We start from the raw sequence: 17,231 nt of genomic DNA, 5'->3' as shown, positions 1-17,231 counted from the left end.
TCTTAGCCTGATCTCTGTCTAAACCAATTTCTGTTCTTTGTGAGGTCGTGGTCTGGGGCGGCTCTGAGTGATCTCTGTGAAGGGAAGCTTCCTGGCTTCGTGAGGGGGTGTTGGCAAAGATGTGGAGGGGCCACGCCTGAAAGCGCACTGCCCCGGCTCAGCCTCTCAGCGCAGGAGGCTCCTTCACATTCAGATTCTGCTCTGTAGACTGTGCCCTCAGGACGGTTGCAACCACGGGTGGTGAAGTGGTGTTCTCTTTCTGCTTATGTCACTTCATGGGATGTTTCGGGTCAAGATGACCGCCCCCTCTTCTCTTAGCCTAGTACTTGAGGTCTCAGGCTCCTGGGAACGAGGAAAGCCATAACTGGACAATCGCTGCAGGCTGTTCAGCATGCAAGTGGCTGTGGGAAAGCCACCACCCACTCGAGGGCCACAACGTGAGTCCCCGAGGGCCTCTGGGAACACGTCTCAGGACTCAAACTTTCAGAGTGTCCCTCCCTCTGGAACCTGCTCTGAGTCAGGCTGCTAGACAAGGAAGAAAACCTCTTCTGCTTCTCTCACCGTTCCTCTTCCTGACTTGGCTTGGCGCTGCTAAGCATTTGCATAGCTTGAGCCTGGCAGGAGACATATTAAATTAGAAACAGCTTAACAAAATAATGCTGTAAGCAACAAACAGCAGACCACCTGATGGGGACTCCTTTCCTTTGGAGAGTGGTAGCTGCCTATTCAGGGAGCAGAGGCGTCTGGAAAAGGCCCCATGAAGAACAAGTAGCCCCCACAGGTGTGTCAGGCTGCTTTCCTCTCGGGGACAGGAGCATGACCTGTGGTGTGCCCTTTCCTGTCCAGCTATACATAGCCAGCAAAGCTTCTTACTAGAGAAACCTCCTTCCCTCCACCAGTACCACCCACAGACTAGAGGGCTCTCGCTGTAAATCCTCTGAAGCTACTGAACCTGGCAAGGAAACCAGTCAGCTGGCCCCCAGACCTGACTGGGTCCCCACCACCGCCTTCCAGCCCTCCTTTTCTTGTGCCCGGAGCATACCCTGTGTTTAGTCATGGTGGACATGGGGGGCCTGGACAACCTGATCGCCAACACGGCCTACCTGCAAGCCCGGAAGACTTCAGACGGAGACAGCAGGGAGCTGCGGCGGCGGCGCCGGAGTCTGGCGCTGCCCGGGCCGCAGAGCTGCACCCAGCTCCGCCAGTCCCTGCCCCAGGACTTCAACAGCCTGTGTGAGCAGCAACCCATTGGCCGTCGCCTCTTTCGGGACTTCCTAGCCACTGTGCCCCGGTACCAAGAAGCTGTGGCCTTCCTGGAGGAGGTGCAGAGCTGGGAGCTGGCTGAAGAGGGCCCTGTCAAGGGCAGCATGCTACAGGGGCTGCTGGCCACTTGTGGGGCTGCCCCTGCTCCAGGGCACCCACACCCCTTCCTCAGCCCAGCGCTGGCTACCAAGTGCCAAGCAGGCTCCGCTGAGGAAGAGCAGATAGCCCTGGTAGCACAGGCCAAGGCCGAGGTCATGGCCTTCTTGCAGGACCAGCCCTTCCAGGATTTCCTGGCCAGCCCCTTCTATGACAAGTTTCTGCAGTGGAAAGTCTTTGAGATGCAGCCGGTGTCAGAAAAGTACTTTGAGGAGTTCCGAGTCCTGGGGAAAGGTGGATTTGGGGAGGTAAGTGTCTCAGAATGGCCAGACTGGAAGGTGAAGTACACCACATAAAAGGGGTTTGTTTTGCCTTTAATTTAAAAAAAAATCTTAAGGGAACTTACTTACAGCTAATTTCAGTGCCACTTATGGAGAATTCCTAGCTCACTCTCACATCTTTTTTCTGGTCACCACAGGAAATAAAATGAGAGTGGCATAGGAAAGAAACAAAATGTGGAGTTGGCCAAGAATCTTTGCCAGGGGGTCTACACTAGAAGCACACTGAAGTGCCCAGTCACTTTGGAGAATGATAGCAACACACAGACAGCGGGACCTCTCCCTTTCCCTTTAAATTGTGGTAATGGATGTAATTTGAGAAAAACTTCAGATATCTGAGAAAACACTTATCTTGAAGTAAAGTCTAGAATCAGCTATATACCACTGCTGTGATCAGCCCTTTCTTTTTTTTTTTTAAGTAGAAAAACATTTTCTAGTATCTGTGCTAGCAAGGTGAGGCTGAGGAAGACATGTTTTGAGGTAAAATTCACATAACAAAATTAACCACCTACCATTTAAAAATATACAATTCAATGGCATTTAGTACATTCATACTAATGCTGTGTAACCATCACCTCTACGGAGTTCCAAGACATTTTCATCACTCCTGTACCAGTTAGCAGTTACTCCCCAACCCCTCCCACTGCCACTGGCAATCCCTGTCTGTCTTCTGTCTCCATGGTTTTGCCGACTCTGATGTTTTGTGTAAATGGAGTCACACCACACATGACCTTCTGTGTCTGGCTTCTTTCACTAAGCATAGTGTCCAGAGGTTCATTCACGACATAAGTATATCAGTACTTCATTTCTTTTTATAGCTGAATATTCTGTTGTGTGGATATACTATGTTTCACTTATTCATTCATCTGTTGATGGACACTTGGGTTGTTTCCACCTTTTGGCTATTGTGAACAGCGCTGCTACGAACGTTCAAGTACGTGTATTTGAAGACCTGTTTTCATTGCTCTTGTATCTATGCCCAGGAATGGAATTGCTGGGTCATGTGGCAATTCCATGTGTAACTTCCAGAGGAACCACCAAAATCTTCCACATTTTAGGTTCCCACCGGCGAAGCATGAGAGTTCCAGTTTTTCCACACCCTTGCTGGCACTTGCTGTTTCCCCTTATTTTTCATTATGGCCCACCTAGTGGGAGGTGTAGTGGTACCTCATGGGGGTCTCAGCTCTTTCTTGAAGAACCCCTATTACGTACAGCTTCTCTTTTCTCAGAAGCCTGCCATCTTTTCACCTCACCTGATTTCTGCCCTTCCACACCCCAAATCAACTTCACTCCCTTTCCTTCCCAGTGCTTTCTACCTCTACCTCATCTGGTCCCTTTCTTTCTCCCCTTAAGGTATGTGCTGTCCAGGTGAAAAACACTGGTAAGATGTATGCTTGCAAGAAACTGGACAAGAAGCGGCTAAAGAAGAAAAGTGGTGAGAAAATGGCTCTTTTAGAAAAGGAAATCTTAGAAAAAGTCAGCAGCCCTTTCATCGTCTCTCTGGCCTATGCATTTGAGAGCAAGTCCCATCTCTGCCTGGTCATGAGCCTGATGAACGGGGGGGACCTCAAGTTCCACATCTATAATGTGGGCACACGGGGCCTGGCCATGAGCAGGGTGGTCTTCTACTCGGCCCAGATGACCTGCGGAATCCTGCACCTCCATTCCCTCGGCATTGTCTACCGGGACATGAAGCCAGAGAATGTGCTTCTGGACGACCTCGGCAACTGCAGGCTGTCTGACCTGGGGCTGGCTGTGCAGATCCAGGATGGCAAGCCCGTCACACAGAGGGTGAGTGGCTCTCCTCCATCCCAAGGGTGGGGCACAGAGTCTGAGAGAAGAGGAGAGGGCTGATCTGTTCCTCAGGCAAATAGAGCCTTGAGCATAATTCTTCTAATTTCCTTCTTCCTAAAGCCCTTATGTTGTCATCTTGCCTCAAGTGGAGTGATGTAAGAGGATTAGCTTAACTAGCTATTTGGGGGATACTTTGCTCTCTTCTCCTGGCAAGCACAGGGAGCCTTCTTTGTGAGCTGGAGATGGTCTGTGCTTTCACAGTGAGATGGAAAGAGCTGAATCCATACCGGGTGTCTAGTATGTTCCACTAATAACCACCGCCCCAGTGCCATGATCCTGAGTCAACAGAACCTTGGTTTCTCCCTCAGGAAAATTTTAGGGGCTGGGTCTTAAAATTCCAGGATCCTGGCAGGTAAACTTTAATAAGAGAAGAAAAAGAAGAAGAAAGAGAAGAAACCCCTAATTTAGTACATTAAAGTAAACATCGCCTTTCCCACTGAGTGCAGAGGGATGGTACTTTGGATAAAGGTAAAATTTTGAATGAGAATGTATAGAAGAGGACAAAGGCAACTGATATTTATTTTGATCAAATTGGTACAAAGGAGTATGCAGAGAATTCTTTGATTAAAAGGGTATGAATTCTTTGATTAATTAAGCAATTCTGTTAAGTGAACAATGCAAACCCTCTGGGATTCTGGCAGGTCTTTACCACCGAGCTTCTGTGCGCATAGATGGGAAAAAGCTCAGGAAGACAAGGGCCCAAGTCAGGCTCTTAAATATTCACTTGACACTTTGTTTTTGTACAGTTTCCAAAAATTATAAGGCAGGGAGGATAACCAGGCAAGGAAGTGAGAAAAATCATGGCAAATTCAGGAAAGTGCGGGTGATTTTATGTGGCTGTAACCTAAGGGGTGCTGATAAGATGTGTAGGGCTTGGATCACGCAAAGTCATTGGAGTGTTTTCGTGTGGGGGTCCAGGAGCCACTGAAGGCTTTTAAGAAGGGGAATGACATGAGTAGATTTGCATTTTTAAAAGACCAGTTTGGGGTGTAGGTGGGAGGCAGAGGACCTGGTTAAGAGGCTAAAGCAATGGCCCAGGAAGAGGTGGTGGGTGCCTGTAGAAAATAGTGGGATTGAAGATGTGGGAGGAGATTGGTGTCATTGGAAAGAGACCTGCTAGGACATCAAGACTAGCTGGGTATGTAAGTGAGGAACAAAGAGGGAATCTCACTCCAGTGGAAGGAATAGTAGAACTGTGGAAAAGCTAGCAAATTCAGCGATGATTGTGTTGTATATGAGACAGGCGCATAGAGATGTTCCCTGGGCATTTAGACCTATTGGTCCGGTGCTATGGAGGAATATCTGGGCTAGTTATTGGGATTTGAAGTCATTGTGACTTGGGAAGCTTCAGGCACCACTGAGTCATGTGGGGAACAATGAGGGAGGAGGACAGGAATGGAAGCTGGGGAATATCAATGTGCAGGGGGTGTGGAAGAAGAACCTTGAAGAGGTTAAAGAAATACGATGAGTGGTAGGAATGGCATAGTCATGGGAGCTGTATCAATTAAGGGTTGATTTCAGTAGCATATCATAGAAAACCCAAAGAGCAGTGGATTAAACCAGACAGGGGTTTATTTTCCTTATGTAACAAGTTCTGGGGAGATTTGTGATGCTGGCATCAGTTGAGCAGCTGCAGGATGACAAGATCAGTATCTCTGGGATTTTGGCCCTTTCCATGTGCCATAGCCATGTGAATTTGGAAGAGAATCCTGAGCTCCAGGTAAGAATGCAGCCCCGTGGATATCTTAACTTGGGTCTTGTAAGATCCTAACCAAAGAACCTTGCCATGCCGTGCCCAAATTTTGACCTACAGAACTGTGAACTAATAAAGGAAGGTAGCTGGGGGAATGATTTTATATGATAGCATCAGAATTAATCAAAAGAGGCAAGATGCTGGACATTGTGAGAGGGACAATGTTTTCCTTTCCAACAGAACTCAGAATGGACTTGATTCTTCCAAGTGACTAATTCTTCCCTAGGTAGGAGTTGGTTGTGTTGGAGGGGCACAGACCTTTTCAGGCTTTTGGGGAACACTAGGTAAAGCACTTTGGACATAACTCTATAGGCAATAGGGAGTCATTGACAGTTTTTCAACAAGAAAGTGGCATGACCAGAGTAATTGTTTTGGAAGATGATTTGGACACTGTGTAAGATAACATAAAGGAGAAAGAGGCTGGGGGTGCGGGACCCATAAGCAGCTACTGGAAGGATGAACACATGAGGTGATAGGGGTTGAGGAAAGGCCTTGGGCTCTGAACAGTCCTATGTCCACAGTTCAGGCCCCCTGGCCTAGGCTCCATCAAGACCCACACCTAGAAAGAAAAGAAAAAAAAAAAAAAAAAAAAAAAACCCACACTGGACTTCCTTCTCTTAAAACACATCTTCCTCAGTGGAAGGAATAAGGAAAGCACAGAACCACTCCTTGAATGTGGTGACAGAAGGAGAAGGCACCTCAGAGAAGAAAGACACATCTGCTCAGGTGTGAGAAAGATGGAGGCAGACACAGGCAGGGAGAGGCAGGGATGCTTAAGCGTGCTGGCTGGGGGGTGGAAAACCTGGGGCCCTATGCCAGCTGGGTCACAGACTTACTGTCTGCCATCCAAGGTAGGCCTCTAGGCCTCCTTCATCTCTAAGTTTTTTATGTCTATGAGATAGTCTTTGAATTATTTGGAAGAAAAGACTTGTAAATTCAAAAGATTAACATATGGAATAAATTACTATGATTTGCTAGACTATCAGGGTTCTTATGGGACAAAATGAAGTTACTTAAGAAATGAAATTAATGATTTTCATACCTAAGAAGCTCATGGCTTGGCTTAATCTAGGTGCCTGAGCTGTGGATTCCCTGAGAATCTCTCGCTCTGTTTCCCTGCTCTGCTGTCCTCAATGTTAGCCTCACTCTCACTCAGGTGATTCCCACATAAAGGCCACCAACGTCTCCATACATATGTTACAACTGAGCAACCCCATGGAAAGAAAACACTTCCTTACAAACAGGTCTTTCACATTTCCCAGGGAAGACACTCAGTGGACACCTCAAGTCACATGCCGAACCACAACCAGTTCCACTGGCCAGGTTGAGATCACTGCTGTTTCCAGGAGCCAGGGAGACAGCCAGTCTGTCCCATCTACATCTCAGGGACTGACAGCAGAAGAATGTGTTCTCCAGAGGAAAATCAGGATGGAAAAGAATAAGAAATGGATGTCAGCTAGGCAAAAAAGAGTAGGTATGCCTAATAACTGTTATCTCCATGACTTGAAAGGTTTGAAAGTTTTCTGACCCCTTATCAAGAGATGATGAGATCTAGATCCTTTATAAGAGGATTCTATGAGGTAGGAATATTATTAGCTCCATTTTACAGATGGAGAAATTGAGACTCAGAGAGGTTAAGTTACCCACTCAAAGTCACAGTGCTAATATGTGATACGAACGCAGGTACATCAGATTCAAGGGCACTTAAAGTTTTGACTCTACCTTGTTAAATTCACACAGAAAGCAGGACATGGCCTATGGTTTTTAATGCTATAAAAGGCCTTTCTGGGAGCGCCTGGGTGACTCAGTGGGTTAAAGCCTCTGCCTTCGGCTTAGGTCATGATCCCAGGGTCCTGGGATTGAGCCCCGCATCGGGCTCTCTGCTCAGTGGGGAGCCTGTTTCCTCCTCTCTCTCTCTGCCTGCCTCTGTGCCTCCTTGTGATCTCTCTCTCTCTCTGTCAAATAAATAAATAAATAAAATCTTAAAAAAAAAAAAAGGCCTTCTGTTAGTAGAGCTCAGATGTGATGTAATGTGATGACATTAGCATATCTTCCTCAGGCTGGGCTGATATGAAAACCAACCACAAGTTCAGTTGAACTTCTGACAGAGTTAAGACTTCAAAAAGGAGCACCCCCACCTACACAGGGAACGATGTGACTAATGACACAGAGCCAGCCTCCCACACATAGGCACAAGATAAATAAACATAGTCCCAGCCACTGTCTGTGTTCACTTTTAATAAATGTGATAAGCACTCCTGCCTGTTCTCAGCTGACATCTACATGCATACAATAAAACTAATTCACATCATTTTTTAGCGACTCCAGGAAAATATAATAGGAACATTGGGTGGTGGTGTTCATGCTGGGACTTTCAAATTCCTCATTGTAAGTGGAGAACAGTGACCTTCAGATTTTATGGAACATGAATCCTTAAAACATGTTCTTTTGTCAGGAACGGGAATGAGTTAGAACCGTGAGCCCAAAGCTCGTGACACGTTTGGTAACCTTGTCCTGCTCTGAAGCTTCTGACGAACTCCTCATATTCAGAGGGACGACGGGTGACAGAGATTGGGCATCACATTTATTCTGAAGCTTCTATTGTCCTGAACATGATGCTAGACACACACTGAAGAAGTGATTTTTAAAAGATCTCAGAATGTGTTTCATCAAAATTCACACCTACATATCTCATGATCATTATGACTCTACTCCAAAATTCTTTCTCTTTGAGAATTCACTTCTGAGAAGCAGTGGAAGAGCCTTATAAGAGTGGAATTCTGGTTATACTTCTTGGTCACACATGGTCTCCACCAAAACTATAACCACTATCATTAACTAAATTTAGTTCCTCGTAATTTTTGACCACTACCAAAACTTCAAATCCATTCTCAAAGCATTTATTACTATTAAGGGCATTCAAAAATATTCCTTAAAGCCTTAGGATTGTTTTTAATATCTCTTCATTCAAAAGGCAGTCATTCGTTCACTCTCTCCTTCATTCACCATGTATTCAGTGAGCATTTCCCATATGCCAGGACTGCTCTAAACCTAGAGGATTGAACGATGAGCAAAAAATGGATGTGATTTTCTGCCCTCATGGAACTTAGTCTAGTGGGGAAGATAGAGCATAATAATCACTTGCAGGAATATAAAGTTTCAATTATGATAAATGCTGTAAAGATGTGGTACGGAGCTCTTCAATGAGGATTTGATTTAATCTGTGAGGATCCAAGAGTTAACCATAAGGGAAATACAACCTAACTTGATATCAGAGGGATATCAGCAAAGTCCTTGGAGCAGTGTCTTAGGCTAGCTTCCCTGGCAATGGACTTGAAGACACATTTCCATGTGGAAGACTTATTAGGGTACCTTCTCGGGAGATCTATGCATGAGGAAGGCAGGACTGGGCAGAGGGAGAAGCTGATCCACAATGAAGTAGAACCAAGACCTCAGTCAATCCTTCAACAAGCTGTTGAGTTGGGCTGGCCCTTCAGAGTTGTCCCAAATAGGGATCAGAGGTTAGGTTTTTGTATGCCCCCATGGGCCAGTCAGTGACCTTGGCTGGCTGCTAGCAGGGGGCAGCTTAGGCTAGGCAGTTGCCTGGGACAGAAAACGGTCCCAGGGTAAGGTGCAGCTGTTTGCCATCAGTAGTTAGTGGTCCCAGCCAGGGCTAGCTACATAAATTTCCAGGCACCTCCTGAATTGCAAATGGGGGACACTCATTCAAAGACCAACCAAAAGCTCTCTCATTTCTTCCATGCTTAATCTTGTTGAAAGTCTGGTGGTTTTTGATATTCAATGTCACATGCCCATAGGCTTAGAGAGATAGGAGCAGGGGAAGACCCTCACAGGCATCTGGGCCCCACCCAACAGGTGGGCCCAAGGAAGCAGGTATTGACCCCAACCCTGAGTCCAACCCTGCACCTGAGTCCAGGCCCCAGGGGGTGGGGAAGAGGGGCAGAAGGTCACAACAGTTGCTGAGCAGAGACAGTGGAGAAGAAAGCCAGGAGCCCAGGCTAGGAAGCTGAAATGTGGCTGGAGATAGGACTGTGTATAAGCCAGGCCCCACGCCCCAGGGGCATGCTCCAGGGTCTCACTGGACTTAACTGACAAGATCCAAATTTAAAAATGTGTCAAGATAGCCTCCACACAGCATCGAATGCCCCATAGGGCTGCTACTGAGCACAGGGCATTGTTCAGCTGCACAGAGGCTGGTCTGGTAGTGATGTAGGTCACACCTGCAGAGGGGATCTGGGCAGAGCACGACAGTCTCCACTCCAGGTGGGAGAGCCAGTGCAGAGTACCTGTTGCATTTAGGGGAAATGAAGGGAAGCCAAGAAAGGAAAAGCACAAAGCAAAAGGAAACTTGGATCCAGTGAAGCTGGAGAGGTGGCAGGGGCCACCCCAAACCTGGCATTACAGGCCATGTTAAGAACTTTAGTTTTTTGCTTAAGAGCATCAGAAAGTCCTCTTTTTTTTTTTTTTAAAGATTTTATTTATTTATTTGACACAGAGGAAGAGAGATCACAAGACAGAGAGGCAGGCAGAGATAGAGGGAGGAAGCAGGCTCCCTGCTGAGCAGAGAGCCCCATGCGGGGCTGGATCCCAGGACCCTGAGATCATGACGTGAGCGGAAGGCAGAGGCTTTAACTTACTGAGCCACCCATGCGCCCCTTGAGCATCAGAAAGTCTTTGAAAGGATTTCGCCAAGGGGGCAGAGTGCTTAGAACTCTGTTCTGAAAAAATGTGTCTGAAGTGAGAGGTCAGAGGGGATCTCAAGTGGATTATGGTCGTTTGTAATCCAGGTGAGAGAAGGCAGCAGCTGAGACCACAGAGGAGGTGGTGGAGAGAGAGTGCAATGGACGAACTGGGAGAAGATCTCAGCATGGATAGGCCTCAGTGATGGGTGAGGGAGTGAGAGAGGTGCGAGGCAAAGAGGGGCGTCAGGGGTGATGTATTAGGGGTCGCAGGTACGGACTTGGACCCCAAGTACAGGGAACTAGGTGCAAAAGTGCTTGCCTTCAGAAGGTCCCCAGGACAGGGAAGAGACTGACGAGTGAAAGGGCAGTGAAAATACATGTGACCAAAGCTGTCCACCTTGGGTGCACAGCAGGGGCGCCCAGCCTGACATAGGATCATGGGGTCAGGAAAGGCTTCCTGGAGGAAATGACAACCAAGTTGAGACATACAAGGCGGACAGAAGCTAGGCAGGTAAGGAGGAAGTCAGGTAGGCAGAGGGGCCGGCATAGGTCGTGGTCCTCAACCGAAGGCAGTTCTGGCCCCCAGGGGACTTCTGGCAATCTCTGCAGATGTTTTGGTTGTCCTGATGCGAGAAATGCTACTGGCATCTAGTGGGTAGAGGCCAGGGCTGCCGCCAGCATCTTACAGTGCCCAGCACAGCTGCCACCACAAGGAACTCCAACCCACAATGTCCATCCTGTCACAGCTGAAAAATTCAGCCTAGCTAAAAGCCTGGAACAAGAGGCTTGGGGCTCAGGCACAGAACCAAGTGACTCTGTTGCTGCTTAGAATGTGGAGTCACAGGGTGGGACGGGGGTGACAAAGGGGACAGCTGGAGAGCATAGCAGATGTCCCTAGGAGGCTAGAGAAGTCTGACAAGGGCATTCGAATTCAGCACCTGGGGTGTTGGGGAGCCACTGAAGGCTTTCGGGCAGGAAAATGACAAAACAGCCTTGGAAGGACACTCAAGAGGAGGGAGTTGGATGACAGTGAACAGTAGGCAAACAGGAGGGAGTGAAGCAGAGGGCCTGGGACCTGCGGGACCCTGGCGCTGCACTGTCCAGCGAATTACAGCAGCGAGGAGAGAGAGCCAGGAGGTCTCCAGGGCCAGCAGTTGGGGACTCTCCTGCAGGATGATAGGATAATGGACCAAAAAGTTGCATTATTATTGTTGACATGGACACATATTAGAAGCTCAGAGCATCCACCCAGATCAAGTGCATCTGATGAAAGATGGTCGGCAGGCCCAACCAGAGGGAAGAAGTGTGTGTACCAGTCCTGGTTCTGCCACTTCCTGGGGCTGCTGGGCACAGATGCACAGGCTGACCCCTCCCATGGGACGCCTGGCCATAGGGACACTGAGGGCTGAGGGCCAACCCCTGCTCTACACACCAAGCCATGCAGAGTGCCTTCCTTTAATTGACACCAACATGCCTTAGCCCTGCACTTGACCCCAGGCAACTCACGCCTCTTCAGTGAGCCTGGTTAATACTGCCTGCCCCTCAGGCTTGACGAGAAGATTAAGAGACAGGGCAGATCAAGGCCTAGCAGAGGGTCAGCCCTATGGTAGGCACTCAAGGAATGACTGCTCTGATTATTCCAGGAAGCCAAGGACCAGACCCCTCAGTCACAAGCCCTTTTGTTGTACTGTTTCTCCCTGTTGGTACTGTAGCTGCTCAGGTGGCCTTTGCACCTGTCCTTTGTTCGGAAGAGGCACAGGGAGCCAGCAGGTCCCAGGGCACTTCAGGGTACAGGGGGCTGGGAGCGTGCCACTCCCCTCTAGGCTGCCAAGCACTCTCGGTTGCCCTGCTTCCTCCCATCTTAGGGACACCATGAAAATATGCCTCCAGGGAACATGAAACTACCAAAGACCACACACCAGTGGAAGAATCACAACTATTGATCTCTGCCCATGCGCCAGCTCTGCCTTTCAGTCTGATGGAATCTTAGAGGCTTTGGAGGTTTTCTTCTTGTGTAGCTGTCCTGCCTGGGATAACGGGAACCCAGGCTTGGTGACCATGTCTCTAATGCCTGTTAAGGATGGGCTGTATGCCAGGCTCTTGGGAGGTACTCAGTATGTTTTATTGCTTTAATCCTTATCCTGGCCCTATGGGCCAGAGCTGTGAGGCTCAGAGAGGTTGAGTAACTGGCTGGGGGTGACCAACTAGTAATTGGTAGAGCTGGGATCTGAGCCACAGCAGAACGACATCAGGCTGCGTGGCTGTGGAAAGCAGGATTGCAGAAATCTCTCTTTTGGATCCCCTGCAGGGTCTCTCTGAAATGGATGTCCTCCCAGGGGTGTCAGAAAGGGCAGGAAGCTACGTGGGGCAAGGCTACCACTGCACCTAGGAAGTGGCCGGCAGAAAGCAGACAAGGAGCATAAGCAGGCACTCTGGAGGCTGGAGGCTGCAGCCTGGGGCTGAGCACGCAGGCGGAGCCTCGGAGCTAAATCCCCTGGGGTCTCAGGCCGCATTCCTCTGAGGTCTGCAAAGGCCACCGCTTAAAGGCGCAGAGGAGCAGCTGGGAACAAGAACAAAGCGGCCAGGCCCCCCTCGGAGGAAGGAAGGAGTGAGCCCCAGGAAACAGCTGATAGCGCTAAGCTCAGCTTGTTTTTTTCCTCTGCTCAACAGTTCTCCTGCCACGGCAAACAAAAGATGTACATTCTGATTCCCTCTTCTGTTTGGATTGTACTGTCCAGTGGATCTGGTTTGTGATGAACTCGGGGGAAGAGGCATCCGCGGGCAGTCTCTTGCTCCTCTGGCCAGTTTGCTGGGCCGCACGGACAAACACAGAGAGCTTCCTTTTCGGCATCTTTCTCCCCACCCGGTCATCAAGTACAGCTCAGCCTGGACACACCAGGAGCATGATGCTGGCATTTCTTCTAATGATTAAGCGTGCCACCTTTTCAGATTCAGTGGGAGCTGGAGGCTTACTGGCGACCTTGACCTTGAAGGACCTGCAACATACACATGCATGCATTCACACACACACTTTTTCATGGATATATAAAACTATTAAGAGGTGAATTGTGCCCTCTCAGTCCCATGGAAAGGCCCCTCGCTGTTCTCGGCACTGCCAAGGTCACAATCCATTGCTGCCCAGAGTCACACTGGGACTGTTCAGAAGGTAGAATCTGCCCAGCCTGGCCTTGCCACTTGGCTCCCGTAGGCCTAGGGGTAAGAGTGACAACAGCTGCAGGGTCCGTGGAAGCCAGCATCCAAGAGCAAGAGCAATGTAAGGGGTGTCTGCACCGGTCCAGACAGGCTGGCTCTGATCCTGATCCCACACTAGGGTGCTCACCCTCCTCAGAGTTTCAACACCTGTAGGTGTCCTGTTGTCCTGATGGGCCTAAGCAATACACATGCGGTGACTATAGCAGATGGACTTCTTGCTGCCCCCTGGGGGGCAATATGGAAGGAGGTGTTATTACTGGCTTCCTAAACCCTGTGAGGTCTGATGCTTGATGCCCAGCAATGCTGGGTATACCTTGTTTTGCCTGACAAGGTATTGACCATGTGGGTCCATCAAAAGGCACTATAAAACAAAAGTAAAACAAAATGAAGGAAACAAAACAAAAAAACATACAGAAACGTCCCCTAGGAGTTTTGTTGCTGCTGACACTTGGGTGATCCCTCTAGCTCTGGCAATGGCAGTTCTGGCCACAAGGGCTGAAAGTGACTGTTTTGATGACACAGAGAGGGATGTGTGGAGGCCCTTTGTAACTGCAGGAGTTAAACTGAGCTGTGAGAGGTCAGCGTGGTTGGACCCTGCCCCATGCTGCTTGGCCCGTTCTCTCCTCCCACCCCACTCTGAGGAGGCAGTTCACATGCAGAAGACAAATGGCATAAAGGGCAGGCAATTAATTTTTTCAGCTGGAGGCTGCGATGGAATTTGGGTGCTTAGAATCTGGCGTGTGCCTCTAATTCCATTCTCCTCTGTGAAATACCTCCACTCCTTAAAGAGGTGGTGCCCTTCAAAATTCCATCACTGACATTTTCTGTCTTTAGGGCCAAGAGGTCAATTTAGTCCTCAGAATTATTTGGAATGGATCTAAAGCTACCCTGCGTGCTGTCTTGTGCTCCTTCCATTACACCAAGAGGCTGTAGTGCTGTAAAGATGGCAGGCTGATTCTTCGTTTATTTCTCTGGGGAGGGAGCAGGGTGGTCCTGGAGCATGGCTCAGGATCTGGTTCCCTCCTTCTAGCAACTTATTAGCAGAGATACAGGCAAAGGATGCTGGGAAAAGGGGAAGAGAAGCAGCTTAAGCAGGAATGGACCAAGATGAGGTCTTGGTCCCTGGTAGATGGGGAGCTCAAAGGAGAGGACTCTAAAGAGAGAAAAGAAATACTGGAGGGAACTTGGAAGGGTAAGAAAAAGCCACATCACCTATTTCTGTAGAGGCAGTATAATGTAGAGGTTTAAAGTACAGAGCTGTGTGTGAGTTTTGTGTGGGTGACCTTGGGCAAGATTTAAACCCTCTGTAGTTCAGTTTTCTAATCTGTAAAATGGGAGATAAAATAGTTTCTATCTCATAGTTATCAAAAGATGAAACAAGATATTTACATAAAGCCATTAAGAAAATATTTAGCATGTGATAAGCACTGAATAAGTATTTTACATTATTGTTTCCAATTTTCCCCCTAGCCTGTGTCTCACATCCTTTGTTGAGGACAAGTCATATTCTCCACGCTCACCCTATATCTTCTACTGAGCAACTGATGTTTAACTGGTGTCCCAATTAACTATTTTTTTTTTTTAAGATTTATTTATTTGACAGATAGAGACTACAAGTAGGCAGAGCGGCAGGCAGAGAGAGAGAGAGAGGAGGAAGCAGGCTCCCAGCCAAGCAGAGAGCCCGATGCGGGGCTCGATCCCAGGACCCTGGGATCATGACCTGAGCTGAAGGCAGAGGCTTTAACCCGCTGAGCCACCCAGGTGCCCCCCAATTAACTATTTTAACCACTGAAGTCACTCGCCTCTGAAATCTGCTCAATGCAGGGGTGCCACACACAGAGCAAGCTCACAATCAGTGTTGCTAAGTAGGATTTACCAATTACCACCATCTGAACTGCAGTTGGATGTTGTTTGTAGTCTTTCTTCCTGCTTCTCCTCCCGCAGCAGAAGAGATTGAACAAGAGAGAAGCTGGACCCAGGAACATATAGTCCAGCTGAGAGTTGTAGAACGTGTAGACTTCAGTCCCCTCCCCACCTTAGCTCCCAGAATGAGACCAAGCAGGCCAACCCCTCTCAAGTGGGGTATTGGAGCATCTCTATCTCTCTCTGGAAAATGGAGTAGCCTAACATAAAAGGTCTGTGGATAGTCACAGGTGGGGTCCCCACTGAAATGGCTTGGCAAGATCACCCTACAGTGAAGCCCATTAGTTGACAAGCTTCTTGTCAGCTTTTTGGTGTTACATTCTTAAATGCGAGTAGTGAAAGATCACTTGTTATTTGAAGGAACCCTCCAAAATGAAAGACTATGCAAAAGCAAAGAGAAGAAAGAAGCTTACAGAAAGTAGGAACAATGCAGTGGGTAGAAGGGAATATTTTTTTAAAAATGTATAATTAATATTTTATGAGATTTAAGAGGAGATACTGCATCCATGAAGCAAGAAAAGATACTGGTGGGGGAGGGGGGGCTCCTGGATGGCTCAGTTGGTTAAGCGACTGCCTTCAGCTCAGGTCGTGATCCTGGAGTCCTAAGATGGAGTCCCGCTTCAGGCTTCCTGCTCAGCGGAGAGTCTTCTTCTCCCTCTGACCCTCCTCCTTCTCATGCTCTTTCTCATTCTGTCTCTTTCTCCCAAATAAATAAAATCTTTAAAAAAAAAATAACAGATACCAGAAAACAAGGAACATTAAGAGAAGAAAGGGACGCTTGGAAATAAAAAATTCACAAATAAATTTGCAGAAGAACGTGGATAAATCTCAAAAACATCATGTTAAAAAAGAAATCAGACACAAAAGAGTATCTACCATAAATTCCATTTACGTGAAATCCAAGAACAGAAAAAACTAACCTATAGTGACAGAAATGAGAAAGTGGCTGCCTAGAAAGTGGGGAGGAGAATAGACTAGAAGGAGACACAAGGGAACTTTCTGGGTGGATGAAATATTCTATATCTTGTTTGGGTGGTATTTATGTGGGTCTATTCAATTATCAAAATGTATTGAACTGAACATCTACAACCTGTACACATTATTCTATGTTAATGATATCTTACAGAAGTGAAATTTCAGTAAGTCACTAAGTCACAGGAAATACAAAGAATAGAGGAAAATGTTAAATGACACCACAGGGATGCAGTCAGCAAAATCTGACCTGGGGCACTCTAGAATTTAACCAGCTTTTCCAACAAAATCTTCCAGCAGACTCGGGAAGCAGATGAGGAACTTATATATTTGCAGAGATTTAAGAGACATACTATGACACTGTGTAAACTTTATTTAGATCCAAATTTAAGCAAACTATTTAGAGGACAATTTTATAGGACAACTGGAGAAGTGAGAACATGTCCAGATATTTGATAACATTAAAGAATTAATGCTTTGGTTTTGTTTGTTTGCTTTTAAGTGGCCTTATCTTTTAGAGACTCATAGTGAAATACAAATGATATGATGTACCACTGGACCATGGGAGGGGGTAGGGGACACACATGAAACAAGACTGACCATTTGTTAATAATTGATGAAGCTGAGTGTAGCATATACTGGGTTTATTATTCTAGTCTCTCTTTTGTATATGTTTGAAATTTCCCATAATAAAATACTTTAAAAAAAAAAATAGAAGAGTTGGGGAAAAAATAGAGGAAGTCTCCTGGGGTCAAGGGGAGGAAATCCTAGAAAAAAACCAAAGAGATGGAAAATAGAAGCAAAAGATAAGAAGCACAGGAGATATGTTCAGGATTTCCAAAAACAGAAAGGAAAGAAAATGGAAGGGAGAAAATGATCAAAGAAACAATTTGGGAAAGTTTCTCGATTCTGACAGCCATTAGATCCTGGATTGAGTGGCCAGCCAGTACCCAGCATCAGAAGTGAAAAAACCCCCACACCGAAGTACATCATTGAGAAATTTCATCAGAGGTGTACTGAGCCACAAACATCACACACCTCTGAGAGTCCCGCTCTGCCTCTTCTCCCTCTCCTGGAGAGCACCCTGTTGGCTCCTCTTGTAGGCCGAATTATGCC

General features: G+C 47.4%; 1 protein-coding gene across 1 annotated transcript in view; it reads left to right on the top strand.

Annotated features, from left to right (window-relative positions):
* Positions 1–17,231, top strand: part of GRK7 (G protein-coupled receptor kinase 7) — a 31,518-nt gene continuing 14,287 nt past the window's right edge. The window contains exons 1-2 of the mRNA XM_046001551.1: positions 1–1,667; positions 3,051–3,488. Coding sequence (XP_045857507.1) covers positions 1,056–1,667; positions 3,051–3,488 — 1,050 coding nt within the window. The 5' untranslated portion in view covers positions 1–1,055. The remainder of the gene's footprint in view (positions 1,668–3,050; positions 3,489–17,231) is intronic.

Source organism: Meles meles, chromosome 4 (assembly GCF_922984935.1).
Source record: "Meles meles chromosome 4, mMelMel3.1 paternal haplotype, whole genome shotgun sequence".
NCBI classification, from domain to species: Eukaryota; Metazoa; Chordata; class Mammalia; order Carnivora; family Mustelidae; genus Meles; species Meles meles.
This window is presented reverse-complemented; position numbering and strand designations above follow the sequence as displayed.